Raw genomic sequence first — 13,888 nt, 5'->3', positions numbered from 1 at the left:
CAAGCTCTAAATGCTAAACATGCAATTCTGTAGGAATTCTTAGAGGCATGGAAGAAACCCCTGACAGCCTATCTGGAATATAACCCACCCATGCAACCTCTCTGCTGTCCCATCTACAGAGAGGGAAGCAGAAATACTGCAGCAATCAGAAAACACAGTTGTGATTTGCAGAAACATGGGGAGTTTGTGTAATTCAGTACAGATGTAAGCCCGGGGTAAGTCTGTCAGCATAATCAGGATTTTCACACTATGTGAGTGCTGCCTCCAGGAATTTGGAAACACCTTCTCCCTGCTGGCTCCTCACAGTACCTGGGAGTGGAATGAAACCAGAGCTGTGTTCTGCACCATCTGCTTTACCCCACACTGACTGTGGCCCTGATCCTGCACACGCTGTCATTCACACTCAAAATTCCTACCATAAACAGCCCCGCTGCTCATGTGAGGCAAGTACAACACACAGATGGTTTTTGACAGAAGTGGAAATCGTGCCTCTTTAGGGTCACCACGGAATTGCTGACGGGTTAGGAATGGGTCCACAAGTGTCATTACACGATACAGAAAAACATGAGGTAAAAACAAATTGCAGAATCTGTGTTTCAATCACCAAAATTAATGGCAGCCGCAATGCACTCACTAAGCAATAAAGGGCTCTCAGAAAACGGTTTGATAAAAAGGAAAGCAAGTAATAGGCAAAAAGATCCAACCAGTAAGGATCCAACTGGTGCTGCTGAATTAAAACAGGCCAGGTCACTCTTTCCTCTGCTTCTTCATGGATACAAAGTTGTAGAACACAATCAAAAGTGCATATGGGGTACCATCAGCCTTATCCTTCTAATTCTCTTTTCTAGCAGACCCAAACCCTTTCAGAGCACAATCTCCTTCTGCTTTTCCAAACACAGTCACAGGCTTGGAGACCATATTTGGCAAAGGTGAGAAAGCAAGGAATGTAAAAAAAAGTGCAAAGGGAGTAGTTCACTTTATGAAGCAGGCATGTTTCTCCTGTTTTCCTCTATCCCTTTACAATTTCTCCAGCCCATGCTACTGAAGGAAGGACGTGGTTGAAAAAAGCTGGGCTGGGGCTTAGGGGTGCACTTCTGAGCTCTGTACAGATGTCTCATATGATGGAGAGCTATTAGGTACTACAACAGTACAAGCTACTAAGAGGCACCTTGTGAATAATTTTGTTCACACAGATACTGCTAAACTCCCCCTCCCCTCCCAAACATGTGGAAGGTTTAATGACTACACAAGGATCAATTATAAAGGTAAGGAGGTTTTGAGCCTATACAGTTCAATTTCTGGAAACATAAGAGCCTTTTAGTTTGCCAAATGAATTAGTAAATGAATATAGAATTGCAGAGTTTTCTGAGCCTTTGGAGAAAAAATTAGTGGTCGTGGTTGGTACTGCTATTTGTTAAAAACTGTTTGGGGATTCCTCTGGAAACACAAGGAATTGCCTTCCATGTTCAAGGGCCAGCCGAAGAAAGCGGAATAGACCGAATTCATCAAGGCCGAGCACTGCCTCCTCCGTGTCACACTTTTAATGTATGTTTAGTATGCTGTGTGAGACCCATGGGCTCAGTGATCCTCAAATCCTGCAGTTTATCATGGGTGTGCTGCAGCACAGGCACCCCGGCCTAGAGGAGATTTTTTCCAGAGGGATCATCTCTTTTTTATTAGAGTTGCCCTAGTACTCTGACACAACCACAGTGTCATGGAATTGTTCTGAATCTCCAAGGTACTTCCCAAGCAGTGTTTTCTGAACCCTCACTTCCATCTGGGAAAAGGGGTCTTGGCCACTTAGGACCCAACTGCCCTTTCCTTTTAACAAATTTTCTAGGGATTACACTGCTTTCTTGAGGGATAAAGAAAGAAAAGAGAATGGGTGGTTCAGCCAGTCCCATTCTGTGTGAAACTACAACTGGGCTCAAATGAAAGTTTCAAAGCACACTTAATGAAAGAGACTGCTGGAAAGTGAGTCTGGAACAGAGACTACAGCAATCACTTCATATCTGCAGTTATTTTCCCCATGAGCCATGAGGAAGTTTGGGCCTCTACCTGTTGATTCATGATGAGTGTTTGGGAGGAACAGAAATTACTAAATATACAACTCAAAGTACATCCACAAACACCACATGTACTCTGTTATGGAAAACCTTATTAGGCTGAGTATGTGAAGGCTCTTTGCAAAGCAGCCTTTGAGGAGATCCTCCCTGGATTTCTTTCATTCCAGACCGTCTGAAATATGGGTGTGAGAAGTGCAGCGGTGAGAACACACATCAAGGTACCGTATGACTACACTGCTTCAGCATGATCTGAAATTGGTAGGGAAACACGATGGTATTTTTTTCCTAGGAACTGAGAAGAGAGTTGTCAGCGCAAAGTGAATCCAAAGGGCAGCTCTGGTTGCTTATCCAAATTGTTACAGTGCTTCAGAGGAATTTTTTATGCAACAAATGACAAGAATTTTGAATAGGTTGTTCTCTCTCAGGAGAAAAAGAATGAATTTAGAAACCTTATTAAAAATGATCAGAGATGCTCTTATTTTTAAAATGTATGAATTAGGTTTTCATTTCTTTCCTATGACAAAACAATTTCAAAACAAGATAGAGAAAACTCCACATATTAAAAATCCATTTTTTCAATAAAATACCAAAACCATTTTAAAAATTAAGCTCAACCGCCTCCCAGAATGAGAATACATATACTTTAAGGGGGATGGGGCGGGGGGGAGATAAAGAATCTTTAAGCCCAAGTACTTATTGAAGACCTTATTTAAACTGAGATCACTTCAATGCCTGTGATTCCTTTGCAGAAAGGATCTGGAGAGAATGAGTGGTTTCAAGGTGAAGGCAAGTGACCTTTCCCTCCTCCTATGCTCACTTTCCTTTTGTCCCCTGCCTTTCAATTACAGAGCAGCTTGACTGCCCGTGCAGGGGAGGGAATGCAATCCAGGTAGCCCTCGGCCAACATCACCTGCCCAGAAGTCTAAATTGGGCACACCCATGGATTCTATTTGAGAGTTACCTTTGATCATATCGTGTTAAGCCTTTAATTACTTCATCTCCACTTATTACCACCCCACGCCAACCTAAAATCTTTGTGAAAAACACTGTCGTATCATCATTCTAGTACCTACCACCAAGGAACAACGGAAACGAGGCAGTAAATTCAAAGAAAACATTCAGTTACTACACTAGTGCAAGTCTTGGCACATCCCAAGATAAAATAGAGAACAGCGTTTGTATTGTGGGCTGGATTTTTTTAAAGGAACAATGACAGCTAAGTTCCATGATAGGACATGGTATAAAATCTGCCCTAGTGAAGTGGCACAACGCCATTTACAGCACGTGCAGAATCACAGAATATGCGGAGTGGGAAGGGATGATCCATCAGGATCATCGAGGCCAAGTCCTGGCTCTGCACAGGACACCCCTAAGAGTCACACCCAGTGCCTCAGAGCCTTGTCCAAATGCTCCTTGAGCTCTGGCAGCCAAAGAGCTGTGAAGCCAATCCTTAATCCTTTTACAGCGTGTGCGCATTCCAACCGTGCAGGGAATCCTTAATCCTTCGACAACAACGCTACCATTGTGTTGTTTTCCATTTATCTGCCAAAGCAACTTCCTTAAAGCCCAGCACAGAGTTAAAACAATCCCAAAACACAAAAACCAGAGAGACTTACGTTTGCAGCGGGCACATGGGATCCTGCTGTATTCCAGGAGCACATCTCATGGGAAAAGGGCTGCTAGGAAGAGCCCGTAATTCCATGCCTCAGGTGTTACCAGGCACCACGGGCCGTCACCCCTCAGACCGTGTGGGCTCTCCGGGGCCGCCCTCCCGCACCGCGGGGGCGCCACGAGGCGCAGCCCCCGAGGCCTAGGCCGCGGGCCGGGCCCGGCGGCTCCGTCCGCCTCCATCCACTTCCGTCGTGCCCCAGGAGCGCCCGTCCCGTCCCCGCGGGGCCCCCACGCCGTCCCCCGGAGCGGCATCGCCATAGCCCGGGCGGGGATCGCCCCCACGGACCGCCGGGGCCGCGTCGGGCGCCCTCACCCCGCGGCATCGCAGCCGTGTAGCCCGGCCGCAGTTTCGCGTTACAAAGGGGGCTAGCAACACCTCCCGGCTTTCCTCCTGGACCGTGTTTGTGACTACGGGCTCCAGGGCACCTTTTCCGGGACACGTCGAAAGGCTGCGCTGGGAAATGTCTCTGGAAAGCCTTCGAGGAGAGAGACCGCGGATTTTGCAAGTCGCATCAGCCCAGCTGGATCACAGAAGAGCCTGCAGACAAATGAGATTGTGTTGGCACAAGCTGGGAGCACAGAGCTGCAGCGCCCAGGGCACAGTGCCATGAAATCCAAGTGCTGCCAGACTCCGGGCATTGTGAAACCAGGGGCTCACCTCGGAGAAATCCGTGTGTGCAAATCCAGCTGCCAGCCGCTGACATTGCTGCACCTCTTTCCTCAGATAGCACCGTAATTTAATTAAGTGTTGATGTGTTCTGGGTAGAAGCCCCTCAGCAGCACTGCTTCTGAATAAGCCATTTCATTTTAAAAAGGGAATGGGAACAGAGGCCTTTCCCATATTACAGAAATATTTTGGAACCAAAGTTGAATTCCACTTATCATTGTTTTAACAGTAGTTGGATTTAAACTCAAAGGAGAAAAAAATTACATCACAAATTATATTCCTATAACTCATTAAGGGTGATTGCAAAATCAGTGGAAAAACTTTAACCAAATCTCCCAATATTGTGGGAATCTGTTTTGCCACTGTTTTCCAGGCTTATCAAAAGACAACTCTGCCTTGGTCTTTGCTTGCTATGTATAAGATGGTCTGTGGTTGGAGAACAGTACTGGAAAACAGTAAGCTGTTGCTATAGGATACATCCCTTTTTCCAGCTAAAATTGTTACATTTTACATCTGAGGAAACCTCTGGAGCTGATTAAAAGTAGCGTGAACAAACCAAGACGCAGATTTACAGCTACTTCGTTACATGTTTCTTCCTCTAAAAAAGAGAAGCCACCCCCTCTCTTCCTTGCATGTATCTTAAGAGTCTTTATGGTATCAAATGCAGGCCAAAGGGAACATATGGCACTCGGATTTCTTCTGGATGAGGTCATTCTGAAGTAAGGTCTCTTTTCCTCCCTCTACAGACACTTACATGCTGTCCTCAGAATTTGGCCATTACATTCCAGATAAAATTATCACTTTCCCAGTCCTCAGTATCTCCTCAATTTTCTGTTTTAAGTCAGCGCCAGGAGGACAGCCACATTTCCTGCACAATAGCTGACAGATTCCTTGGGTTCCAGCCAAAATGCTGCTTTGTAACTGGTTCTTGCTATGTTTTGGAGTCACTTCAGCCCCTGAGCTGCCAACTTAGTTGGGAGTTTTGGGGGTGTTTTCAGGAATCATTTTTGTAAGAGCATAAAGTGACCTCTATAGCCCACTTATTCCTAGTTTTGAGAAAATTCAAGCTGCTCTTTTTGGAAAGAGAAATTAGGGTGGTAGCAGGAATTTGGTTTAAAAATGAAACGTGCTCTGTGAAAATAACCAAAAATACCAGCAACACAGGTTTCACAGCCTGTAAGATACGTTGCTCTGTATCATCTACAGCAACTGGTGCTGGAGTTGCACATTAGCAGTGATTGTACTGGCACACGTTTTGTGATACATCCTGTCTGTACCAGAAATACCAGGCGTTGCATACAGGGAATGAAGAACAGTGGGAAACAGGCCTTTGTGCAAGCTCTAATTACATACATTGGATTAGGACTAGAGCTGGTGAGCAAAAGAAGATCCATCAACAAAAAGTTATTCCGAGGAAGAAAAGGGTGTGAGGATAGTACCAATCCACAAATAACATACCCTAAAGGATTTTTTTTCCTCTCATCAGAATACTTCCTCTGTTTTCACATTTCTTTAAACAGACAGAGAAAAAAACCCCATTTAACTTGTTATTATTACTCTTAATTTTAAAAAAATCAAGTAGCGAGCAGTAGCAGGCATTATTACTTAGATCCAGCTTATCTCTTTAGCTATGAAGTCTCCCCCTGAACTGCACACTAGCTCCCATTCACAGGGAAAAGGTGCTCAGGAGGGCAGTTGCAGCAAGGGCTGGAGCCCAGATATGGGGACTGTGCTCCGCGGGGAGTGTTGCCGGTGGGTTTAGAGAAATCGTTTAGCCCTCACTATCTCATCACTGCCACTTGTGGAGCCCTGACCTGCCCCACAGGTGCTGCGAGGATCCGGCAGCGTTCATTAGAAACCGGAGATTTTCAGCTGAAAGGCCCTACTAAAAATATTATTGTTTCCATAGCAACAGCCCGTGCGATACAATGGGGTGGCTCTTTGCAGGATATTGCCAAAAGATCAGAGATGAGAAACTCTCACTTCAACCGGCAGAGCTGCAATAGAGCAAAGGACCCACAAAAGCCACTGCTATTTATATAACCACCTCTGGCTCTGCTTTGTGTCTTTGTGCAAAGCTCAAAGCTCCTGATTCTGTCAGTGCACCATTCCAAAGACAAACTTTCCAGTACCAGAGAATAACAGGAGCAGCAGTACCAGAGAATAACAGGAGCAGCAGTACCTAATGCAGTACATAAAGGTCTTCTCCTTCCGTAGGTTTCATACTAGTTGCCAAAATACTAATTTATTCATTTTGCTATGACTCCAAGCACCTTTAGAGCCATGTCAATATCTGAACTTGAACTACAGCAATATATTGAAGCTACAGAGCGGCTGCCCGGACTTAATAACAGAATCATGATTGCTTGAGGTAAAAGATTTCGTAAATACACACCCACAGATAGGCTTCAAAATTCATAGCCAGCCTCCTAAAAGTTGAATTTTGTAGAACTGCTGAACAGTCGTTAGCCCTTAGGGTTTTAGAGTGGGATTTAGTGGGAATTACTAGGAGAAAAGCTCTTAGTGGGATCAGAGCATTATCATTTGACAGCCTGAATGGATGTTACACCTGACTTCAATCCCATTCTTGAAACTCTGCCTAAAACCTAGATATAAACTAGGAAATCAATCAACTTGGCCTTCATGAGGACTGTCCTTGCTCATTATCTCTGTCTAACTTGAATAAACAAGAATTTTTGATATGTTGTTTCTGAGTGAATAGTTGGAAGAAAATTTTAGCAAATTGGCTTCCCATCCTTTGCTCTAAGTTATCCAATTTTCGTCTCAAAAATTGGTCAATCTGCCAAGGCTTCGTATGAAAATGAAAGCAAAGCACAACTAAATGAGGACATTTCTTGGAAGTTTCTCTTTTTAAATGATTGCAACAAGAGGGCATTGGAGTTAAAGCGCATCCACTGTTTATCCTTTGTGTGGAGTGGCTGCCTGCAGAAAGGTTCAGTTTACATTATTGTAAGTCTGGCAGGAACGGAATAACTCAGGGCCAGTGTGCCTTCTTCAGCTATTCAAGAAGTAGCATTCAGCAAAATCCTTCTACAAATATCTAATTGGCAACTCAGGCTAATGTAATTAAATCGGCTTCAAACACTCGTTTAGTTGCCAAATTGTTTGAAGTACAGTAGAACACGGGGATATTGCCAGGGAGATATGGATTAGCAAAAGAAGAGAAATATAAAACTTCAGGGCTAAAAATAGAATTGTACTGAGGAAAAAACAATGGTTCTCAATTAAGAAGTGAAGTTTTATCTCTGATATTTATAATGAGATTGGCATTATAAAACAGTTACCGTAAAAAGGTGAATATATAGCAAAGAGGAATTCTCTGGAGACAGCAAGTACATACCTGTATTAATATAGCTTACATTCCTGTAATCTGTATTAATATGCATTTACTGATCTTGCAAAATGTAATCCCTATCAGTTGTCCCACTACGGTTTGAGTAATTTACATTCAGCAAGGCATTGAATCGTGTGATTTCAAAGGGATGTGAGCTCATACTTAAAGTTAAGCCTATATAAGTGGAAAGGGATAAACTTCAGCATATGCTTAAATGCTCACTGAATCGCAACCTCCACTCCTTTGGCATTTAGCCCATTTTCAGGGGTAATTTCATGGCTTGTTTCCTTTGTCTACAAGTGATTCCGTGTTTTTCTGTGTAAAACACATCTCCACTTAATGTGGAGGTACCAACTTCAGATACAGAAAAAACCAGTAAAATAAAGATCATGTTTTATGGACTTTTTTCAAACTTGGCATCACCTAACCAAGGCAGAAGTCCAATACAGAAGAATATATATATATATGTTGGGATTTTTTTTGCAATCAATGATTGCATTTCACTGCAAAGTTCCCCTTTCTTCCATTTCTTCCACATTAATCCCCAGTGATTTTTTCGAGAACAGAGTAAAACCTCCCTCAGCATCTGACCTACAGTGATTTTTGATCTGCCAGAACAAGAAGATCGGCATTATCCCTCCCTTCCTTCACACTTTACTGTGAACGGAATTACTAGGTAAAATCTGGCAGTAAACAAGGTTGCAAGAAGAACTCTTCACCATGAAAATAATGAGTCAGTTAAATTATCCCTGTCCCACTTCGCTGTAGGAATCAATGGTCATAGTTAGAACAGCACAACACAAAAAATTTAAATTTTTTGTTAAAAAATAGCATAGGAAGAGAAGTGAATAAGAAAGTAATGTACATTCCTAGTGTAAATATACTACTAAGAGGAAAGAAAACTGTTAAAACTTTTAAACTGTTGTAAGTGGATCGACACCGTGAAAATAAAAACCTGACGAACAAAATGCTTTAGAAAAATACAGAAAATCTAACACTGAGCAATTGCATCAAACTGAGAGATAAAAGCACTCAGTATCTCTGAAAATTGATCTTGCAAGCGTAGAAAGAGCATTCTAAGTGTAGCCTGACAGGTCTTTCAGGGACTTGAGAAACGTAAAGGCGATTGAATGCAGTTCTTTTATATTTTAATTAAAAGAAACATTCCATGCAAAGACCTAATTTGCCAGTTTCCAGCCTAGACTGAATTTTTATAGCTGAATTTGAAACTCTTCAAAATAAGGGTTTATATAATGGAAAGGCTGACACAAGCCTGACTTCAGGGATGAGAACCACAGCATCAGATTTTCCTCTCTCGCTGGAGAAATTACAAATGGCTTCAAGTAAAATTGAGGTAAAGAAAAGATAAAAATGATCAGCAGCTCTTTAGATGCGCCTTGAAGAAAGCACTTTCGAGTGGCAAGTAAGATCAGATTCTAAAGCACATAAAGCAGGTGTTTGCCAGCATCATGAGAAATAGCAGGGAAGAATTTTGCTTTTCCCTGAGGCAGATCTTCCTTGGACATGCACTGGGAAGGAAATTGAACACGAAAGCAGTAAAGCTGCCCTGAAGAAATGTAGTAACAGGTGCTGGCAGTGCCAGAGACAGAGGAAATGCCTTCTTCCAAGCGGCTCTTGGGCAAGACAGTGTATGCTATCAAGCAGAAAGCAATTCCCTGGCAGGTCCCTAACATAATTGTTACTCTCAGGATTTCAGCAAACAGCTCTTGGCTTCCTTGCAGCTGCTTGCAGAAACAGGAGTACTGCAACACTTCAGCAGCTGCATGTCTGCAGGATTGTAGGAAAGCTGGGTACAACCCCGAGCTTCCATTTTTTGCTCTGTGCAAGGGAGAGACTTGTGCATAAAGATCTTGTTTCTCTCAAGATCTATTTAAAATCACTTCTATTTTTATTTCTAATAAACCTTTTGGGGTTTGGACTGTAAAACCATCTTTGTCTCCTTTTAGGGAATCCACTGCAGCAGAGTCTAGGATGTTCCACTGCAACGTCCTGGCCGACTTTGGATACTCAGTCTTGGCCTGTGAGTTTGCTTATCACGGTGGATGACAACGGGAATTTAAAGAAATCCATGCAAGCATGGAAATTTTCACTGTTACTGTATTCTTCCCTGAATCCCCAGTGGTGCTGGTTTTCAGAAAAGCAACTGAATGACTGAATGGAAATCGGTGGTCTCTTTGGGAAGTTTAGGACAAGAGTTCAGCAAATAAACAAATGCTGTAGACTAGAACATTTAAACTGATGCCAAATAAACCCAGACAAATGCTGTAGTGATTCAGGCTCTGGAATTGTACATACAAGAGTGTTCACAAATGTTTTCACTCTTTCAACAATAACAACTGAAAGTTGCCACAGGCACAGAGTGAGTTATCTCAGTTAATTCTTTCACGTGGGAGCAGTACCAACCATGGCTGTGTTACCTTGGTGAGATTATGTGACGCACTCAGAGCAGAGCACATTCTCCAAGTGTGTCAGTCACACAGGTAAACTGAAATTCTCCAAGAAACTACCTAGGCACACCTTTGCTTCGAAGACCAGAACTCTTCTTGTTCCATTATGAGAGATGCTTTTCCAACCCTCCTGGTGAGAAAACTCCCTCATTTCTCTCCAACACTTGAATGCCCAAAAACTGACATTCTGCACATTCCCACTCAGCATTTTTTCAAGAAAGTACACTTAAATTATGATTGTGTAAGTCTCTCTTTACTTTTTCTATACCAGGCTAGAGATCTATTTTATGTTATCCCTTTTCTGCTTGTTTGGAGCCAAGTGTGGAGGAATAAACCACTTGGGAATGACAATATGAGTGAGCCGTGGGAGACTGCCAGACTGTATTACAAATAGAAAACCCACTCAGAGTGGGACAAGGTGCAGTATAAACCAGTCTGAGGTATATCAAAAGGCAACAAGCAAATTTCTTGCAGATTCAAAACCTGTCTTGCCTTTTTTTCCCCTCTCCTTTTGATTTTTCTGCACCTCTGCGTTTCTTAGGTCTGGTCATGTCTGAAAGTAAATAGTGACTTCTGCCAAAAAACCTGTTGCCACAGGATTTCCAATACATTTTGGCAGGTGCAAAAGATAGATCCCTGCATGTTTACCCAGTTAAAGTGAAAACTCCAGGCCTTCAGAGATTCCTCCAGTGCAAGTTAGAATATGAGCCTAAAGCAATTTCCTTCCTTTTGTAAAAGTCAGGGTCACCTTTGAGTTAAACAGAATCCAGAAGGATTTTCAGCATGGGTTTATTTCTTCTAATTTCTTTTAATTTCCTTAGTTCCCTTGCTGGGATTTAACAATCCCAAAGGGAGCTACAGTTTACCACAGCAGGAGGGTGCAGACAAATATAAGAATCTATGTTAATAATAAAATTATCCCATCTTGCTTTTTGTTGCAGGTGCCAGAGGAAATCAGTCTCATACATCCTCTCCAACAACTGAGGATCATTAATCATAGCAATGCTTATTTTTCACTCCTTTTGAATGTATGTGCAGTTTCCCTAAGAACAGCAAGATGCACTGAGTTTTCTGTGCTGTGGTCTTGCTATAGGCTGGGTCAGCACCTGCATCCTGAAAAAATACCACAGTGAGTGAAAAAAAAATAAAGCAACTTGCAAAATGCATAATTTTATGGGAAACCCACAAGCCTTGGATCCCACTTGACTTTAAATCATCAGTTATAAAACATCCTTTTAAGGGGGATTTTCCAGGCCATAATTTACTTGGTTTGGGTTTTTTTTGTTTGGTTTTTTTTGGTTTTTTTTTTGTTTTTTTTTTTTTTTTATTTCCAATGGCAGAGAAATCCTTCAGAAACGTCCTATGAAGTTATAGCAGGTGATTGTCTTCCAAAAAAAAAAAAAAGTATGTATGTTTTTTCAAATTTCAGTATGTCTCTGCTGCTTCAAAATGCTTTAGTAACCTTTTGAAATGCTCTCAAAAGCAATCAATTTGCTGAGATGATAATCTACTGAAAAATAAATGACTCAACATTCATGTCCTTGTTTTCATTCCTAAGAAGCCAGATTTTAGATGCAATTTCTGGGTTTAGGTTCCATGCTTTGCTTAACTCAAAACAACGTTCTTAAATACGTTATGAAGGAAAGGGGTGAAGCACAACAGGATTATGTATTGTCTACTTTGTTATGAAATGAACCTGAAATTCTTTTACTGACCTTTTTGACTGGCTGTTGCCTATAACGTAACACTGTTTCAAATATCACTTCCAGTCTATGTAAAATCATTTGAGAGGTGTAAATGTAATTCCTGGAGGGTGCATGACAAAGTTTAAGTGTTACACTTGTCATCATTCAGAGCACAGAGGTTAGATAAGGAATGGAATTGGGAACAATATTCGGTAGTCCCTATGAATCAGGAGTGTAGTAAAGCAAGTAAATAGGAAGGACCATGATGGTTATTACATTGATTTTGTTCCATGAATAAAGATAGCTTTTTGGTCTCCAGGGACGGCAGCTGCCTAAAAGAACACAGATTGCTTGGGGTAACTTACATGGAACCGTATCACAGGGCAAACAATCATTTCACTACAGTGGGTAGAGCAAGAAAGAGCTTGTATGCACCAGGAGTGTGTAAAAGGCAATGGAAAGTTAAGCTGCAGAGCTGAGTGACCTTTCAAAGCAGTCCTGAAAGACGCTCACACCTTGGAAGTGTCAGAAACCTCTGAGGGTCCTGGAGCTTGATGTGTCTGACTCCTCTGTACTCAATCTTCCGGTCACCAAATCTGACCAAGAATGCAACCTGAGCTCAAGAGCCTTATGATTCTTTGCACCCTGATCACAACTGATTTTATTCCTACCCTCTGGTAAGAAATCCACGCTAAGAACTACACTTGCATTTGTGAACTGAGAATTTCATTTGGGCTCAAGGATATGGCAGAACCACATCCTTTAAAACACAAGTCAAAAAATGCTGTCTTGAAAATTATTAGGGAAGCTTTTAACTGCTCTGGAAGATTCAAGAAGCACCCCGGTAATTAAATGAGGGGGCTAATGAATTAATAACTGCTGTGAGTTGAAGCAGACTGTCAGCCCAGTGTGATCTTTTGAAAATTACAGTGAACCTGCAAGTGAGTCCAAGACCGCCCTTCCCCTTGTGGCACCAGCTGGGTGGAGGCTCTTCTATTCAAACCTGAGCTCTGCCACTGTGCAGCCAGCAGAGTTTTTGTTAAAAGACAAAAGGAGGGGAAGAAAACAAACTGGGTGTAACTTCTTGGGGATTTGCATTTGTCTGGGTGGTAAAAAGCTGAGGGCAAAGTGTGGACAGTTGGGAAGCAAACAGAAAGCTCAGCCAAGCTTTTCCTCTGCTTAAAAAAGGAGAGAAGAAGAAAGAAAAGAGGAGTTTATGTTACTGCTATGAAGCCAAATTGAAGTGTTTAGATGTTCTTCTACTTGAAGAGATTTAGAGAAGGTCTCTGAAACGGCTGGGACAGTCAGAACTTCTGCCACCACAGATGGCGGCTTTCACACTGCCACCTTCTCCTACATCAGATGGGATGAATGTGACAGTGCCAGATACAGAGGAAGGCTGCACAGTGGTGAGGAAAGAGAATTTCCCTGTCAGCAGCAATGAACGATGAGATGAGCTCAGCAGCCACCTACAGAATTCCTGCCTCGGTTGAAATCACCCAGAGAAATGCCTGTGTGCCTCCGACAATCCAGACCGAGCCTCAGGACCTCCCCTGCTTCCTGGAGAGCCATTTGAGAAAGTGTTAAGCTCAGCTGAAATCAGAAGCAAATCTGCCTTAGAAACAGAGAAGACTGACCCATACACAAGCATGAAAACTACACATAAAGAAGTGAACTGACTTACAGACCAGTTTAATAAAACATCTCTGGCGCCAGTGTCCCACTTATTTATATAAGAGAGAGAGACAGCTACTTACTCTGACACTTATTTACTGTACCTACTCCTCCCTGCTGTGAGAGGTTCAGAACAGTTGTGCTTAGGCAAAGGTATTTTCCTTTATTTCAGTAGCAGGATATGCAGGGATTCTGGAGAGGGAACAGTGTTAGATATTCGCTGTGGGCCAGGGCACACCAGTTCAGGGTACCAAAAAGCAAAGGCTGTTTCTTCAGCAGAGACATCACATGTTGCTTTAGCT

The 13,888-nt window shown here is 42.5% G+C and overlaps 1 protein-coding gene across 1 annotated transcript in view; it reads right to left on the bottom strand.

Moving 5' to 3' along the window:
- The window catches only part of ARSJ (arylsulfatase family member J), a 50,710-nt gene extending 46,927 nt beyond the window's left edge, over positions 1-3,783 (bottom strand). Inside the window, exon 1 of the mRNA XM_048304372.1 lies at positions 3,683-3,783. Within this exon, the coding sequence (XP_048160329.1) occupies positions 3,683-3,768 (86 nt within the window). The 5' untranslated portion in view covers positions 3,769-3,783. The remainder of the gene's footprint in view (positions 1-3,682) is intronic.
- Between the last annotated feature and the right edge of the window lie 10,105 nt (positions 3,784-13,888).

Source organism: Corvus hawaiiensis, chromosome 5, assembly GCF_020740725.1.
Source record: "Corvus hawaiiensis isolate bCorHaw1 chromosome 5, bCorHaw1.pri.cur, whole genome shotgun sequence".
Lineage (NCBI taxonomy): Eukaryota > Metazoa > Chordata > Aves > Passeriformes > Corvidae > Corvus > Corvus hawaiiensis.
The sequence above is the reverse complement of the archived record's forward strand: the minus strand, read 5'-3'. Positions and strand labels throughout refer to the sequence as shown.